The sequence below is a fragment of the Cervus canadensis genome, chromosome 4, assembly GCF_019320065.1.
Source record: "Cervus canadensis isolate Bull #8, Minnesota chromosome 4, ASM1932006v1, whole genome shotgun sequence".
Classification (NCBI taxonomy): domain Eukaryota; kingdom Metazoa; phylum Chordata; class Mammalia; order Artiodactyla; family Cervidae; genus Cervus; species Cervus canadensis.
In genome coordinates this window covers 87,031,917-87,050,895 of record NC_057389.1, presented here as the reverse complement: position 1 = coordinate 87,050,895, position 18,979 = coordinate 87,031,917, and the positions used below count along the sequence as shown (strand labels likewise).

The following is an 18,979-nucleotide window of genomic DNA, read 5'->3' as shown; positions in this document are numbered from 1 at the left end:
TCAGAACAGCTACATCAAATTTAAAAGCATTTTCAAATGATCCTTTAAAATTGTTTTTTCACATTGAGTGTAATTGGTGTTCTTCTCTGTGGCTGTGGAGGTAAGGAGATCAAGACCATTGACCTGGATGAATAACTGAAGAGTCCTAAAAAGTAAGGTAGACAGGTAGAAAGGTATTCGTAGACCTTGTATTCACTCTTTATTTTATATTAATAGATTGAAAGTCTATGAAACTTCAGATCAGGGATTGCAGACAGCCTTGTGAGGGGCGGACATGTACATGTATGAGTGGAGTCTTAAGAGGATAGAGGGTGTATCGGGGGAGGATCACAACAGGGCCTGCACACCCCACCCCCATCTGTCATTGACTCGTGGGACTGAACCTAGAGTCTTCCCGCTTTCCCAGAGAATCCACAATCCCCGTTCTGTGTGAAATCCCCCAAGTTTTAAATACCAGGACCAAATTCAGACTGTGTGAGACAGATGACATCTGCTTCCATTCTGTGACCTTCCTTTATGTTCTTGAGGATACAAGAATGTACAGGAAGATAATTAAACATAATGTTTAATAAGATAGGAGGATAGGAAGACATTATAGTTTACATTGAATAGTTGAAAGGAACAGTATCTACTTCAACTAGAAAGAGGAGCCCTCCATTTCAACTGGTTTTAGTTATTTAAGAAAGTTCTGAAAAAAAAAAAAGTTCTGGGTTTATGTGTGTCTCTGTGTATTAAAAGTTAACACCAGTTTTTGTTTTCATCACGGCTCTGAGCTCTTCAGATAGCTTATTCATCTAAGGTGAGGAACGCTGTCTAATTCAAAACAGAATTAGGAAGCTTTGACAAAGCACAGAGATTTTTTCTTGTTTCTTTTGTTTTTTGTATGTCTGTGATGCCTTAAATCTGAAGGGTGCTCTTTGGTCATAGCGTATTGTAGAATCTTGGTAGGAAAAGCTTTTGGTACCACCCGGGGTCTCACTGCTTGACTAATTGTTTCTTGTTCTGTGCCTTGTACTGAGGCATCTGCCATCAGCCGGGAACTGACCTCTGCCTGTCCTTTCCTCTTACACTTGTGTTAGAGGATTTTTGTAAGGTTGCTAGACCTTTTTAAATTAGAAACTTAATTTGTAAATATTTTGGGGAATGGGACTTCTTTTTTTTTGGTAGATATTTTGCTGCTTTGGGCAGTTTTCTCCCCCCAGAGGTAAGTTGCATTTATGGCACATCACTGTTCACTTGCCTTTTACAATTAACTGTTGACTAAGAATTGAGAAGGCTTCCATGGTGGCTCAGTGGTAAAGAATCTGCCTGCCAACGTGGGAGACGCAGGTTCAATCTCTGGGTCGGGAACATCCCCTGGAGAAGGAAATGGCAACCCATTCCAGTATTCTCGCCTAGGAAATCCCATGGACAGAGTAGCCTGGCGGAGTACAGTCCATGGGATTGCAGAAGAGTCAGACATGACTTAGAGACTAAACAACAAGATTTGAGAAATCTCTTGCTTTGGTTCTGCAGCACTTTGTAGTTTGAAAAATCAGTCCCATAGACTGAGATTCTCTCCTTGATGGGGAGCAGAATGACCTATAACTTCTCAGACTCTTGGAATGAATGTTTTAAAAAGCCATTGGCTTCTTTTAAATTTTGAATGTCATTGGTTGGATCCAGGGTTGGTGGTTCAACATATGTTGTATTTGCTCATGAGGAACTCAGATTGGCTGTCTAGTGGCTGCTCCCTGTGTTGATACAGGAGGCACATGCGCTAGACCAACACCAACATGGCTGTGGAGGTTCTTCTGCCCCTTGAAACAGCAGGAGAGGGCTGGAACCACGAATGAGCCCTCGCTGTGCCCAGAGCAGCCTTTTAATGGTTTGGTTCGTTGCAGTAAAGAGGCGCAGCCACTCTGATCCTGGTTGACCTATACTGCTTTTGGGGAGGGGGCGGTGTGTGTGTGTGTACATAACGCTTTCTGTTTAGCTTAACCAGCACGTATCAACAAGACGGAGTTCCTAAGCATCTGACCCACAGCGCTAACCATGCAGCCACCCTCCACGTGAGAACTACATTCCTTTTCAGAAGAACAGAAGAGGATTCTTGGAGTTTCACTGCCAAACAATGTGGCTCACCCTTGAGGCTTAGGAAGCTCCTGTCAGCGGTCTCAAACCCCTGCCTCGGGAATGTCCAGCCATCCTGTGACTCTGTGAGGAGGCTCAGGCTGGCCCTGACGGGGAGCTGGGGTCTCCTGACTACATTTCAAAGAAGGTTGCAGACGGGAGCAGAGGAATGAAATTCTCCATCCTCTCCTAAGAGCCCAAGGATTTAGTTCATCAGATCTCTTTCCAGGGTGTTTACTGGGCATCCCTGGATCTGAAATGGGCATTTCATATGGAGAATGCATATAGCTTTCATAGTGAAAAAAAAAATCATTAGAAAAAATCAGAATTGTTACGGATATAAATGTAAGGTATGTCATGTTTTGACATAAAACCCTTGTCAACCGAAGTGCCAAACGAGGTCCTCTCTCTGGGTGTGTATGTATGCATGTACACACAAAGTAACAGATGTGATCTCGTTGCCAATAAAACATCTGAAAACCTCCTCCCTGCTGGATGTCTTGAGTGAGCATGTTAGCCTTACCCTAACCCTAACCCCTGAATGTTCCTCACCCATGTGAGGAGTCACAGACATTTCAGGGGAGCTGACCTGGGTCAGGATGCCGAAGCCAGGGTTTTCTCCCCATAGCCCTGCAGAGTTAGTGATCATCTAGGCTGAGGTGTCGAACTGTCCCGCACTCAGGTTTAACCCCTCAGTCTAGTTTAGTTTAAGCCACTGGGTGGGCAGGGGGAGTGTTAGGAGCAGGGCTAATAAATGAGTGAGTGAAGAGCTCTGCCCTGGAGGGAAGAGTCCATGAAATTTTTTTTTTTTTTTTGATGTGGACCATTTTGTAAAGTCTTTATTGAATTTGTTACAGTATTGTAACAAATACTGTTATAATAGTAAACTGTTAACTTCTGTTTTATGTTTTGGTTTTTTTGATCTGAGCTTCATGACCAGGGATCAAACCCACAGCCCTTGCATTAGAAGGTGGACTCTTAACCATGGGACCACCAGGGAAGCCCGTGATTTTATTTTTTTATTTAAACACCTAAAACATTATGTATTGGAATATAGCTGATTAACAATGTCGTACTTTAAGGTGAATAGCGAAGGGACTCAGCCATACATATACATGTATATCCTTTCTCCCCCCAACTCCTCTCCCATCCAGGCTGGCACATAACATTGAGCAGAAGTTCAATGTGCTATACAATAGGTGGGAAGTCCGTGATTTTAAAAGAAATTATTGTGTGAGGTTTCTCACCATTGTGATTCCAGGAAAATCTTTTTTTCCACTTGATTTTTTTCTGCCCCAAACTCTGCATGTTTTTGATCTTGTGTGTGTTCTCACTGAGAACGATTCTTTGAAAGCAGTCTGCAGCAGAGATAGTTGTTACAGCAAACCTAGAATGACCTGTCATTCCTCCCGACGGTCTCTGGGACATTTCACCACCTTTCCGTAGCTCCCTCAGGTGTGTGCCCTTCTGAAGTGAGGTCTGTGCTCGAGGTCCGACATGTCCTTCATGGTTGGCCTTATGGGAGCAACCAGAGTGTGTCCCATGGGAGAGACCCCTGGGTTGGGAAACGTAGCCTCCCCAGATGTATCCCCTCCATGTCACAATCAGCTCGGTGACTCACTGAACAAAGTGACATCCATGGGTCTCTCCATTCTAAAATCTTATGACTCCTTGCTTCCAGTGCAGGGTGCTCCAGTTTGATCCCTGGTCCAGGAATTAAGATCCCACATGGCATGTGACACAGGCAAAAATTAGAAATAAATACAATAAGAATAATAAAACAAGTTTTAAAAATCTTATCTAGATGTTTAGTCACCCAAAAAAACCTGACTCCCCAAAACAGAATTTAGACCAGAAAGCCATCAGAGGATATTTACCTGGGACCCATAGACGACGCCAGCGAGGACTTTGAGTCTGTGTCACTCAGACATGCTTCAGCCTTGCTCTTCCTGAGCCCACAGGTGCCGGTGCGTGCCCCAGCTTCCTGCCTCAGCTCCCCCTTCCCGGGCAGGGCAGGGCAGGGCAGGCGGCAGCCGCTGGGTCCTCGTCACAGTGAGGACGTGTCCTGAGTGCGGTGTTGCAGTGGTACACCCTCCCTGTGAGCAGCAGATGAGCAGCAGCAGCAGCCGGGGCCCCTGGCTTGGGGGAGGCTTCACCTGGGGTCAGTTCGTGACTCTTCATTCCCCAGCACTCACTCCCAGTGCTCTGCTCTTGCTCAGGAATCTCCTGCAGACCATGCTGGATTCTCACACCTGCTCTCTTGGGCGTGTGCAGTGGGGTTTTTTAGCTTGCTATATTTGAATTGGAGTAGGAAATGGCAACCCACTCCAGTATTCTTCTTGCCTGGAAAATTCTGTGGACAGAGGAGCCTGGCAGGCTACAGTCTGTGGAGTCGCAAAGAATCAGACATGACTGAGCACAAACTAAATATTTAAATTTGGAGCCAGTACTGTAAAGTTGGGAGACTTTTCAGAAATTTCTAGTATTGCTTAAAATGGGAAGAGCTGGCCACCTTGGGAGGCCTTGTGAGCTCCGGTGCAAGGCACTATAGCACGTGAGTTTTTGTTTGTCACACCCTCCCAAAAGGTATGCGTTCCATTCTACAGGTGAGTAAACTGAGGTCAGCAAAGACTAAGTGACTTGCTCAAGGCCCCGCAGTGAGCAGCGACAGGGTTGGAAACCAGGCGGTGTGGCTCCTGTCCCTGCCCCTAGGTTGCAGTGCTCCTCTCAGTTCCTAAGCTTGAAACCCTGTCAGCTTTTCCATGGTCCCTGGCCTTCAGTCCTCACGAAGAGCCCTTGGGTCCTCATCCGCTTCCTTCCACCTTGCTCTCAGGGCACATCTCATTTGTTCCTGTGCAGTTTTCATCTTGAGGTGACTGACAGCAGGGGGCGGTCTTGCCCTTGAAAAGAGGATTGGTTACATTCCTCTCCCCAACCCCGCTCTGAGAGAAGGGAATATGCCATGTCACGCAAGGCCAAATAAACTTTGCCTTTTACCCTCAACACATGCTTTTTGCTCTCCCATGTGGGAGAGCAGTGTCCTTCCAAATTACCTGGGCCTGTGAAGCCCCAGGTAATTACAGGCAGAACTGTGCCATGTCCAGGGCATCTGAGAGGGTAGGAAGTCACAGCTTTCATCTCATTCTTAAAAGGATCCTGAAAAAGGCTATTAGAAACTGACCTCTCGGGACTTCCCTTGTCTGGCCAAGCAGTTAAGACTCCACACTTCCACTGCAGGGGATGTGGGTTTGATCCCTGATTGGGGAACTGCATGCCACGTATCATGGCCAAAAAAATTAGAAATTGACCTCTCACCAAGGGGAGCTAGAGAAGAGGTGTGGGGACTACCCCTTCAGACTTGGGGCAAGGAGCTTGGGCGGGAGTGACAGCCTGCACTGCTGACTTATCTGCGGCTCCCCCCAGACGTTAGACTCTAATCCTCCACCCCTGGGCACCCCGACCTTGCAGACCTGAATCTCTTCAGCAGCAGCCCTGCTGACGTCCAGGCCAGACTTTCCCTATGGGGCCATCCTGGGCACTGTGGGGTGTTGAGCAGCATCCCTGGCCCCCGCTTATCAATGCCAGGAGCCCCCCAAAGTAACCACAAATGTCCCCACTATCACCCTGTGTCCCCTGGGGGCAGGATCACCCCAGGAGAGAACGCCGATCTAGATTACCTAGGTTTTGACAACCATACGGGCCAAGCCTGTGGAGGCTTTCCCATGAGCTGTTTTTTGGCACTCCCAGCGCCTAAAACCTCCATGGGGTAGATCTGTGGCCAAAACACCCCTGTCATTTATGTCTTTCCTTCTTATGGTATTGGTTTAGTTGCTAAGTCGTGTCTGCCTCTGTGACCCCATGAACGGTAGCCTGCCAGTCTCCTCTGTCAATGGGATTTCCCAGGCAAGAAGACTGGAGTAGATTGCCATTTCTTTCTCCAGGTGATCTTCCTGACTCAGGGATAAAACTTGAGTCTCCTGCATTGGCAGGTAGATTCTTTACCACTGAGCCATCAGGAGAGAATTCCTTCTTACGTCCTTTCCACTGGGACCTTGAATTCTTCCCATTGGGAAAGTACATCTATTTCCCTGGCCCTGGAGCCAGGCTTCCTCATGCCTCTCCTTGGCCCATAGATTGCAGTGGAAGTGATACCACCATATGTGCATATGTGGAAGGTTTATGTCCCCCCTTAAATTTATATATTGATACCTAACCCCTAAGTTGATGGTGTTAGGAAGTGGTGCCTTTTGAGGGGTGATAAAGTCATGAGGGTGAAGTGCCTCATGAATAGGATTAGTGCCCTTTTAAAGGGACCCCAGAGAGCCCTCTCACCCCTTGTGCCATGTGACGACACTGCAAGAAGGTGGTCATCTCTGAACCAGGACTCCGGCTCTCAGCAGACACTGGATCTGCTGGTGCCTTGGTCTCAGACTCCCTAGTCTCCAGAACTGAGCAATTTCTGTTTATAAGTTCCCACTCTGTGGTGTCATGATGGAGCATCTGTTTGAGCTGCTAATCTGATTCTAAGCCTAGACCTTCAGAGCCTTTGCCCACATCCTGTCCATTCTCGGGGGTATCCTGCTGCAACATGGGGGACCCCAGACTAGCCCACTGGAGGAGGAGATGCCACAGGGAGGAGGGCCTTGTTGCAGGGCCTGCTCTCCAGGAGCAGAGCTGCCTGCCACTGACCCAGCCCAGCGCAGCCCACGGGGTGAAGAGCAAAGTAGTGGATAGCTGTTTTGTTTTGGCTGAGCCACTTGGCACGTGAGATCTTAGTTCCCCAACCAGGGATTGAACCCACACCCCATTCGTTGGAAGCTTGAAGTCTTTTAAGCACTGGACCACCAGGGAAATCCCAGTGATGGCTATTTTAAGCCAGGGCTCAGCAAACCTTGTCTGTAAAGGGTCAGAGGGTAAATATTTTCCACTCTGTGGGTGTCTTAGTTCAGCCTGCTGTGATCAAACACAGACTGGATGACTTGTAAATAACAGTTTATTCCTCTCAGTTCCCATGGCTGGAGGTCTGCCATCAGGGCACAGACAGGGCTGGGCTGTGCTGAGAACCCTCTCTGGGTTGCAGACACTGACTTCTGTTTGTCTCACATAGAGGAGCGCAGAGGGTGGAGGAAGCCGTCCTGTGACTTTTTTTTTTAAACTTTTTATTTTGTATTGGGGTGTAGCTGATTAACATTGTTGTAATAGTTTCAGTTGAACAGATACGGGACTCAGCCATACATATACATGTATTAATTCTCCCCCAAACTCCCCTCCCATCCAGGCTGCCATGTAACATTGAGCAGAGTTCCCTGTGCTATACATAGGTCCTTGTTGGTTATCCATTTTAAACATAGCAGTGTGTACGTGCCCATCCCAAATTCCCTAACTATCCTTTTCCCCCATTCTTCCCCCCACCAACCATAAATTCCCATAAATTCATTCTCTCAGTCTGTGAGTCTTTTTCTATTTTGTAAGTAAGTCCATTTGTATTATTTCTTTTGAGATTCCACATATAAGGGATGTCATTTGATATTTCTCCTCTGTCTGATTCACTTTCATCCTATGACTTTTATAAGGACACTGATCCCATCTCAGGGGCCCCACCCTCATGACGTCATCTAATGCTAAATTACCTCCCAAAGGCCCCACCTCCTAACATCATATTCAGGGGAAGGGGGTTCAGCATAACAATTTTGCGGAGACACAGACATTCAGCCCACAGCAGCAGACTGTACTATACGTGTCACCACTACAGAGCTCTGCCACCATAGGGTGGAAGCAGCTGAAGACGCGATGTAAACAAGTGGATGTGGCTGTGGGCCATCAAAACTTTTATATTTTGACACTGATGTGAATTTCGTATACTTTTCAGGTGTCATGAAATCGTACTCTCTTAACCCTCTCCAACCACTTAAAAATGCAAAATCCATTCTCTGCTCATGGGCTGTACAAAAGCAGGCAGTGGGCAGGTGTGGCCACATTGTCCAAGCCTTGCTTTAAATCCTTTCCTTTTCTCTTTAATGGTCTAGTTGGGGCGCCACCATGCCACTCCTGAGAAGGGTGTGAGACCATAGGACCTGCACACACCTCACCCACAACCCCCGCCCCATAGCTCCAGGGCATCTGTGCTCTGCTTCCTCACAGAGCTTGCTCAGCTAAAGAAATGCCAGGTCACACCTGATCCTCCCAGACCATGGACACCTTTGTGCCGTTGGTGAGCAGTGACTCAGCATGTGGTGGACCCAGTGTTCCCTTTGGGGTCACAGCTACTGCTCTGATCACTGTCACCAAACGTTTATTTACTTGACTGCTTGGCAAGCCCCGATTTGGGTGTTTGCAAAGCTCTTGACTACCAGGAACCAGCTTGGCCAGATTTTGTGCAGGAGGCCTGAAGTCTCATGCGTCTTCTCCCCACTTCCACCAGGCTGGTTGAGGCCCATGTGTGTCAGGTCCTCTAAGGACCCTCAACTTCTGCCGTCCACAGCCCTCACTGCCTGTCTAGTCCGCTCGGGCCATCACAACAGAGCACCACAGACTGGGCGGCCTAAACAACACATATATTTCTCACAGTCTGGAAGCTGCATGTTCAAGACCAAGGTGCCGGCAGGGTTGGTTCCTCCCAAGGCCTCTCTCCTTGGCCCACAGAGGGCTGCCTTCTTCCCATGTCCTTGTGTGGTCTTCCCTCTGTGAGGCATCCCCAGCGTGTCTTCTCATAAGAATCCCAGCCTCACAGGATGAGGACCCCACCCTTATAGCTTCATGTAATTCTGTAAGGACTGTATCTCCAAACAAGTCACATTGGGGTTAGGGCTTCATGTGAACTTAGGGGAGGGCACAATTCAGAGCATAGCACCCCATTAGCGCCCTGAAACAGGACAGATCTCGTCCTAAGAAACTTGGGTGACTTCCATATTCTGCCTGGCATCCCTGAGCCCACCGCCCAGTCTCCTGTCACCCACAGCTCCTCCATGCCTCCACACGCAGGGCTGTTCTGCCAACCTCCGTGCTCATCTCCCATCCCCACATGTGTGCCAGGCCTTGCTCTCAGCCTGGGGGCTGCATCTGAGCCCCTCTCTGGAACCCCAGAAACCTCCATAGTCAGGCCTTTCAGGTCCGGGGTTGGAGGGGGAGGCTCCCGCCACCTGCCCGGCTGTCGGCACACCCATCCTTCTCCCAGACAGCCTGTTTCCATCTCCCCTGCCCCTCCCCCAGCATCTCAGCTATTCCCTCAGGAGAGGTGCTTCCTCCTGTCATCTGAGCAGATGGGAGAGTGACCTCTGGTAAGGTCAAGGGTGTTTCACCATCCCAAATAAAACTCAGAGCTGGGACTCCCCTGGGGTCCAGTGGCTAAGAATTCGCTCCCAATGCAAGGGGTCCAGGTTCAATTCCTGGTTAGGGAACTAGATCCCACATGCTGCAACTGAAGATCCCAAGTGCTGCAACTAAGCTCCAGCACAGCCAAAAAACAAACCTCAAAGCTGATGTATACTCAACCCTATGCATCTCACAGCCAACTGGCCTTCTCACAGCTGTGACCTTTGCCTGCCTTCATAATAAACCTGATGGGAGCACCCTGCAGGACACAGGAACACCTGAGGTCTCCCAGCACTGAGTTACATCAAGGCCATCTGTGGGCAGACGCTCCTCTTGTCCTTGACTTTGGTTTAGCCTGTGCTAAGTCGTTTCAGTCACGTCCAACTCTTCTGCGAACCCATGGACTGTAGCCCACCAGTCTCCTCTGTCCATAGGATTCTCCAGGCAACAATACTGCAGTGGGTTGCCATTTCCTCCTCCAACGGATCTTCCCGATCCAGGGATCAAACCCATGTCTTCTATGTCTCCTGCATTGGCATGCGAGTTCTTTACCATTAGCGCCACCTGGGAATCAATCTTCAAACCTCAGGGTGTGTGATCATCACTACTCGGGGTTGTACACAACCAAAACGTGTCTTGAGTTCTCAGTTTATGCCCGCAGACGTGCTGTCTCGAGCCTGATCCCCAGTCAGACAGCAGCCCGCAGCGTCCCAGGGGTCCTTCTGGAGCAGGGTCTGGACCAGGCGTAATTGAGCATGTGACGCCGCCTATCCGCGGCCTGGGTCTTAGAGCTGGTACCCTGGGATCAGGCATGTCCTAGACCAGTAGCTCTCAGACGGTGTTTGGGAGTATCTCTGGTTGTCATGACTGTGGGCGCTCCCGGCACTGAGTGGGTGGAGGCCAAGGATGCTGTTCCAAAGCCCGAAGTGCCCAGGACGGTCCCCTACAGAGAGATGGGGGTCACAGTGTCAGCAGGACCAGGAGCGATAAAGCCTGCCCTAAATGGAGCAGGCATGAACAAGTTCAACAACCGCCCACCTCAGTGGTTCCCTGCATGAGGCCCCCACTGGACGGAGACACAGCTTTTAACCTGAGCTGGGTCGCTGCAGCAGCCAGTGAAGAGCACCCAAAGTTGTCTCGGCTTCCTCGCTGGGGCCCTCAGCTAAAGGAGACTCACCCTTCCATCCGGGAGACACTTGCCTCTGCCTCCTCAGCTGGCACCACTTGGTGCGCTGGGCTTCAGGGCTGGGAGGGGAGACCCCACTGGACGAAGGTGGGGGCCCTTGCATGCTGGGAAGCTTGGGACTCCCCTGGTGGTCCAGGGATTGAGAATCCGCCTTCCCATGCAGGGGACGTGGGCTCCATCCCTGATCGGGGAACAAAGATCCTATCTGCCTCGGGGCAACTAAGCCCGTGTGCCGTAACTACTAAGCCTGTGCGCTTCAACAAGAGAAAGCCCTTGCGCTGCCACTAAGACCTAGGGCAGCTAAAAAAATAAATCTTTTAAAAAGAAGAAGGAAGCAGTGTGCAGCTGATGGCCTCTTCCCCAGCAGAGGCAGCAGGGCTCGGCCCAGAGAGCTCCAGTTCTGTCCTTGCAGCTTGGACAGCTCAGACCACCTTGGTGAGCCTTCTGGGTGGCTTCAACGGCATGGCCTTTTATCATCCTCCTGAAGTCCATGCCTTCTGTTTTCCTTGCCGGTTTGGGCTGGGACCACCCCTGTCCCATGCACTGTCCCATGTGACTGAGTCAGGAGAAGGTGGCCCCAGCTCCCGACAAGTCCTGGTGGAGCTGAAGCAGGCGCCCTTGCCCCGTTGCCCTCAACCGTGCCCTGGTTGGAGCTGGTGGTATGGGACCCTAGCAGCACAACAACAAGCCTTGAGGGGAAGCTGGCACAAGAAGACATATATAGAACATGCACAGAACACAGGTGATGGTAGAAAATTGCAAATAGTATGTGGTGGTTTAACACATGGCCATAGGGACTTCCCTGAGGGGTCCAGTGGCTAAAGACTCCACTGCAGGGGGTGCAGGGGGAGCAGGATCAACCCCTGGTTGGGGAATAAGATCCAGCATGTCTCATTATGTGGCCAAAAATTTAAAAATATAACACAGATCTTTAAAAAGATAATAAAATTTTTTCTATAAGTTCTCATATTCAACATATAAATAAGCTTACTCCTTCCTTCAGAAGTTGGGGCCTAATCCTCTCCCCTTGAGGGTGGGGTGGATTCAGTGGTTCACTTCTTTTTTTTTTTTTTAATTTCTTGGCCATGCCACCAGGCATATGGGATCTAGTTCTTTGTGCACATGCATGCTAAGTTGCTTCAGTCATGTCCAGCTCTTTGTGTCCCTATGAACTGGGCCTTCCGGGCTCATCTGCCCATGGGATTCTCCAGGCAAGAATACTGGAGTGGGTTTCCATACCCTCCTCCAGGGGATCTTCCCAATTCAGGGATGAAACCCACGTCTCTTATGTCTCCTGCATTGGCAGGCAGGTTCTTTACCATGAGCGCCACCTGGGAAGCCGCTTTAGTTCTCTGACCAGGGATCAAACCCACGTCTCCTGCATTGGAAGCCCGGAGTCTTAACCTCTGGACCACCAGGGGAGTCCCTCAGTGGTTCACTTTTAACACAGAATGTGGCGGAAGTCATGCCATGCGATGTCTGAAGCTGTGTCATAACAAGGAGAGCTTCCACCTGGTCCTTCCCCCCTCTCTCATTCTGGGGGAAGCAGGTAGCCATGTTGTAAGAACACCCAAGCAGCACTGGGAAATCACCAACTTGCCCAGCACGTGAAGGAGCCACCCTGGAAGCAGGTCCCACTACCGCAGTCGGGCCTTCAGGCGACGCTGCCCGAGCTGACTTCTTATTGGCAACTTCATGAAGACCCTGAGTCAGAGCCCACACACACAACCCCCAAATTCTGACCCACAGAAACTGTGAAGATGGTAAACTATTGTTTGGAGCCACATCACTGGGGGTAGTTTCCTAAATTGAAGTATAATCACTTATAATAATCTGTTAGTTTCAGGTATGTAACGTAGAGATTTGATATATTTTTATGCATCATGGAATGGTCACCAGGATAAAGTCTAGTTATCATCTGCCACCATGCAAGTTTATCAACTATTTATTTATAAATACACCTATATTAATAAATAATAATGTTAACTATAGTATTAAATAATAAATAATATTAAATATATCTTTATAGCAGTATTATTGACTATATTCCCCATGCTGCATATTACAATCCTGTGGCTTATTTAAGGACTGGTAGTTTCTTCCTCTTCACCTCCCTTACCTGTTTCACTCATCTTCCTGTCCTGCCTCCCTTCTGGCTACCACCAGTTTGTTCTCTGTATCTATGAGTCTGCTTCTGTTTTGTCATGTTTATTCATCTGTTTTATAGATTCTTCATGTAAATGGGATCATGTGTTGTTTGTCTTTCTCTGACTTATTTCACTCAGCATAATACTCTGTTGTCACAAATAGCAAGATTTCATTCTTTTTTATGGCTGAGTAATATTCTGTTGTGCACACACATACCTGTGTGTGTACTTAAGTGTCTGTTGCTAGATGAGTGGATAAAGATACATATATCTTCTTTATCTATTCATCTATCCATGGACACTTAGGTCAATTCCATATCTTGGTTATTGTAAGTAATGCTGCAGCGAACATTGAGGTGTATAATCTTTTCAAATGAGTGTTTTTGTTTACTTCAGAAAATTACCCAGAAATGAAATTGTTGGATCATATGTTAGTTCTGTTTTTAATTTTTTGAGGAGCCTTCAAACTGTTTTCCATAGTGGCTGCACCAACTGACATTTATTGGGGGTAATTTTTAACTCTTCAATAGCTAACTGATACATAATATAGGTACCGTCCAATAGTAAAATAGGCAAATGAATTGTGATATAGTCAAACAAATGAATAGCCTTTATGGTTTGAGAGGCCCAGGGCAAATGTACAAATGGAAGCTGGCATGCCATGTCCTAACATTTCAACATTATAGACCAAGCTGGCAAAAATTAGATACCATATGTCCTGTCCCACATACCTCAACAAATATACCTTTCTAATGAGCAAGAAAAAAAGTTACACTGGTTTATGGTTTTCAAATCATCATAGGTTACTACTGAGTGTGTCTGGTGATGGGCTGGTGATGTTTGGGTGTCTGAAATAGAACCATACTAATTCATAAATGATTATATATTCTGTAAACTTTAAGTTAGGTGTTTTCTTTTCAGTATGAATGATGTTTGTGTAATGAAGATTTTCATATCATTTGAGTTTTGTTACAATAATGACCTGAAGCAGCTGGTGTGGGCTGACTTGCGTCACATAAAATTCATATTTGGCCGTTAGGTTTGGGGCATCAGGCCTTCAGTCCTAACTAAAGAATGTGACTGTAGAAGATAGGGTTTTTGAAGAGATAATTACAGTAAAGTGAGGTATTGTGTGTGTGTGCTTGGTCGTGTCCAACTCTGTGACCTTATGGACTGTAGCCCTCCAGGCCCCTCTGTCCATGGGATTTCCCAGGCAAGAATACTGGAGCAGGTTGCCACTTCCTTCTCCAGGGGATCTTCCCTGGATCTTTTGACCCAGGGATCGAACGTGTGTCTCCTGCATCAGCAGGCGTGTTCTTTACCACTGAACCACCAGGGAAGCTATAAATGAGCTATTAGGATGGCCCTGATCCAATATGCCTGGTGTCCTTATAAGAGGAGGAGATTAGGGGACCTCCCTGCTGGTCCAATGGCTAAGACTCCATGCTCCCAATGCAGGGGGCCCGGGTTTGATCCCTGGTCAGGGAACTAGATCCCACATGCTGCGACTAAAAGATAACCTGCGTGCCACAGTGAAGGTCGAAGATCCCGTGTGCTGCAACTAAGACCTAGCACAGCCGAATAGATGAGTCAAAAGAGAGAGAGATTAGCACACAGACACACACACACACACATAAAGGGAGACCATATCAGGACGTGGGGAGAAGGCCCCGGCACCGAGGGCCAGGACACTACCTGTCGGGCTGCTCCGTCCACCATTCCCCATGCTAATATTTCCTGAGTGCCTGCCATGTGCCAGGTGCCACTGTGGTGCTGGGACATGGCCTGAGACCCACTGCAGTTCCTGGGGCTTCACGGTGGTAGAAGTGGTGGTGGAAGGATTGCATCAGGCAATGCTGGGAGGAAGAATGAAGCGGGTGACAGGGGGCAGGGTGATGAGTTCCAGGATACCGCTGCTCTCCTCCAAGGGATCAGGGAGGGCTGGAGGAGGGGCGGGGAGGGGAGTGAGTGGGTGTGGGCGGGGATGGGGCCGAGGGCCTTGGGAAGATCTGAGCAGGAGGGTAACCTGGTCAGGTCTGTGCTTGGAGAGGACCCCTTTGCCTGGAGGAATGAGGAGCTGCTGGCCAGGAGCTGGGCAGGGTCCTGGCAGGGCAATGCAGTGGGCTCTGCTTGACCCTCAGCGCCCCCAGCATGGCCTGGATAACACACCCCCAGTGTGGTCCCCACTTCTCCATGGGTCTCCCACTGGACAGTGAGCCGCTTGACGGGCAGGAGTGGCGCTGTGGGCGCCATGTGTGAGTCTAGTGTCGGCCCAGAAGGTGTGTGAAGGCGCTAGCGGACCAGTGCTGCCGGCCTTCGTCCCTCCACGCTCTGGGCCTGCCTGGCCCCAGGCTGGGCACGCACCTCGCCTCGTCCCCTATGGGGTTTGCGGGAACGTTCTTCTTTCAAAACTTGAAGCGTAGTTGATCTACAATGTTGTGTTAGTTTCAGGAGTACAGCAAAGCGATTCAGTATTTGCAGGTTCTCTATCATTATAGATTATGATATAATAAGATGTGAACATAGTCCCCCATGCTCTCTATTTTAATACATAATAGTATATATCTGTTAATCCCATACTCCCAGTTTATCCCTCACTCCCCTCCCCTTTGGTAAACGTAAAGTTTTCTGTGTCTATGTGTCTTGTTCTCTTTTGTGAATAGATTCATTTATTATTTTTAGATTCCACATATAAATGATATCCTATGACACTTGTTTTTCTCTGTCCGACTTACTTCACTTAGTATGATAATCTCTAGGTACATCCATGTTGTTGCAAATGGCAATATTTCTTTTTTATGACTGAGTAATATTCCATTGTGTGTGTATATATGCATATATATACATACCACATCTTCTTTATGTATTAATCTGTGAATGGACACTTAGGTTGCTTCCATGTCTTGGCAACTGTAACAGTGCTGCTGAGAACATTGAGGTGCATGTATCTTTTTTAATTAGAGTGTTTTGTCTTTTCTGGATATAAATCCAGGAGTGGGATTGCTGGATTATATGGTAGCTCTATTTTTAAAAATTTATTTGTTTTTATGTTTGTATTTTGGGGCTGCATTGCACAGATTGTGGGATTTTAGTTCCCAACCAAGGATTGGACCCAGGGCTTCCCTGGTGGCTCAGATGGTAAAGAATCTGCCTGCAATGTGGGAGACCTGGGTTCAGTCCCTGGGTCAGGAAGATCCCCTGGAGAAGGGAATGGCAACCCACTCTGGTATTCTTACCTGGAGAATTCCACGGACAGAGGAGCCTGCTGGGCTATAGTCCAATGTGTTGCAAAGAGTTGGACACGACTAACACACACACCCACACACAAGGATTGAACCCAGGCCCTTGGCAGTGAGAGTGTGGAGTTCTAGCCACTGAGCCGCCAGGAGATTGCTTCTGTTTTTATTTTTTAAGGAATGTCCACGCTGTTTTCCATAGTGACTGCACCAGTGTATATTCCCACCAACCATGTAGGAGGGTCGCGGGAACTTTCTTATGTGATTCTTATTGGAATTGGGCTAAAATCTTTGCTGATACCGTTCCCCAATATGTGGGTTTTTAAATTCAAACACTCTCTATGGGTTGGCTGATATTTAGCAGAGTAAGGGGTGCGGGGATCAGACCGATCTGGGTTCAAATAGAGTACCTCACTTATCACCTGTCCTCAGAGTTCCTCATCTAGACAGTGGGGACAGACCAGCAGGTGGACTGACAGCCAGCCAGCCAGTGCCTTCTCTAAGGGCCAGAAGGTGGGATGAGGTGAGGTAGATAAGAGGCCTAGGCTCTGGGCCCCCTATGGGCTTCCCTGGTGGCTCAGATGGTAAAGAATCTGCTTGCAATGCAGGAGACGTGGGTTCGATCCCTGGGTCGGGAAGATCCCCTGGAGAAGGGAATGGCTATCCACTCCAGTATTCTTGCCTGGGAAATCCCATGGACAGAGGAGCCTGGTAGGTTACAGTCCATGGGGTCACAAAGAATCAGACACAACTAAACAGACACACACACACACACACACACACACACACACACGGCTTCTTGCAGAGCAAACCATGAACAAGAGCTGGTTCTTGTAGGTAAAGAATTCTTAGTTTAGTGTTTATTGACCTTCCATGATTTTCCTGGAAATGGGGACCAGGCTGGCTCCAACTTTGCAAGCTTGCTGTGAGATCGTGTTAACTCGTGAAGAGCACTTCCAATGGTGCCAGCGTTCCCAGGAAGGTCTTGGACCGGGAGCACGCAGAGAGCTGGTGCCTAGTATCAATGGCATTTTTTTGTTCAGCGCAGGTCCTTACGGACTGGGCCAGGATCTAACGTTGTGTTCATCTGTGGTTCCAGCGTCCCGCCTCCGTCAGCTTTTCCCCTCCCCGCTGCTGGAGCCAGCTTGTCCACACAGCCTGCTCCTGGACTGGGCCTGGCCCTGATCCCATTTCCCGAGGCCGCCCAGCCCCCTGGGCCAGGATACAGTGGGTACCAGCCCCACTCCGGTCAGGACCTCGGTTATAGCGCCCAACCCCAGGAGCCTATGCCAGCTGCCACCACGGCACCCTCCTACCAGGTATCAGCCACTTGTCTCTGCCCAGCATGGCCCTTCCTTGAGAACACAGTCGGGGACAGGTCCCCACTCCTAATGCTCCCGTCCCTGTCCATAGAGGACATGGAGAATGGGCTCCTCCTGGCTGGGCCCTCCCGGTGCTGACCCTGAGTCCCAGGCCTGCAGATTGGGCAGTTGTGTTCCCATGCTCCATGTGGCCCACCCCCCACCCCCCAGCCTCTGTCACCCACAGCTGGTTCCTGACTCGCTCAGCCAAGCTCGTACCCATCTGGCTCCATCTCCTTCCTCCTTATATCCCCTTTGCTTCCCTGGGACTTCTCCAAACCCACCATCCCGAGCTCCTGCCCTGTTCCTGGGGCCTCCTCCGGCCTCTGTGCTTCCGTCCTTGCCTCCGCATCATCCCTGGTCCACCCCACAGCTGGAATCCCCCTGTGAACCAAAATCCAACCCTGCTCTCTGCCACCCCAGATCCTTCCCACCGCCCCTGACCACAGCCCCTACCCACCTGCCCACCCAGCCCCTCTCCTGGCCCTCTTGGGTCTCTGCTCTGACCACCTTCTGGGTCTCCTGCAAGCCTACACACTGACCCCCACCAAGGCCTCTGGACTCTACTGACCTGACCAGGAGCTCTGTCCTGGAGTCTCTGCATACCAGCCTCTTTGTCACTGCCCCTCCAAAGAGCCGTCCCCAGCAGCCCATGTCCTGTGGGACTTTTGCTGTCAGATGTGAGGTTCTGAGGGAGCAGGCCACGGCCCTCTTCCTGGTCCCTCATCCCCAGGTCCCAAAATAGAGCTTTGGTACAGGGCCGGAGTTCAGGAATCCTATGGATGCGGGCCTGGGGCGGGGGCTGAGGGAGGGTGCCTCACCCCGCCTTGAGCACCATTCTCCCTGCCCTGTGTTCCCTGTGGAAACCCTCTCTCAGGACAGTTACAGCTACGGACTGTCGACAGCCACCAGTGGCTATGAGAACAAACAGTACCCGCCATCTGTGGCCGGCCAGCCTCAGCTCCCAGCCGCGGCCACGCTCTGCCCGCCAGGTGGGTCAGGGTGGGGGCCAGTGTCCTTGCTTATACAGGAGAGACCCTGGGAAAGTCCCATTTCAAACTCCAGATTCATAGTGCAGGAGTAGGGTGGGTTGTCTTGATACGCCCCCAGGTCTGCACAGGTCAGTGGGCCAGAGGGTGCGAAGGGAGGGTGGGGAGATGAGGCAGAGAGATGGGGAGAGACTGAAGTAGAGCTGGGAGTGGTTTCCCAGGAGGCTTTCCCAGGATGGAAGGAGGTGGCTTTCATGGAGGACATAGAGATGGAAGAACCGGGGGCTTCGGCCTCCAGCACCTCTCAGACACCTGGGCTTCATGGCCAGATAGCAACACCATCGCCTGTGTGGCTCTTGCTGTCCACTCCCGGGACCCAGGGCTGCAGGGCTGACTCTGCAGAGGCTATGCTTGCTCTCCAGGGACCCAAGGAGCCTACGGGGGCGGTGGGTACAGCCAGGCACAGCCCCTGCCACAGATGCCCACCGCCGAGGCAGGGCCGCCAGCCAGCGTCGCCTGCTCCAGCTACACTTACGCCCCAGCAAGCAGCGCCCAGCCCATGGCCTCCTCCGTTCCCACCCTGCCGGCCTCCTCATCCTTCAGCGCAGCCTCCGCCCTGTACACGGGTGAGCCGGCA

General features: G+C 49.9%; 1 protein-coding gene across 6 annotated transcripts in view; it reads left to right on the top strand.

The window, feature by feature from the left end:
- Positions 1-18,979, top strand: part of ZFR2 (zinc finger RNA binding protein 2) — a 49,804-nt gene that overhangs the window by 5,046 nt on the left and 25,779 nt on the right. For all 6 annotated transcript variants that reach the window (XM_043466187.1, XM_043466190.1, XM_043466186.1 and 3 more), the window contains exons 2-4: positions 17,092-17,311; positions 18,231-18,345; positions 18,765-18,968. In XM_043466187.1, coding sequence (XP_043322122.1) covers positions 17,092-17,311; positions 18,231-18,345; positions 18,765-18,968 — 539 coding nt within the window. The remainder of the gene's footprint in view (positions 1-17,091; positions 17,312-18,230; positions 18,346-18,764; positions 18,969-18,979) is intronic.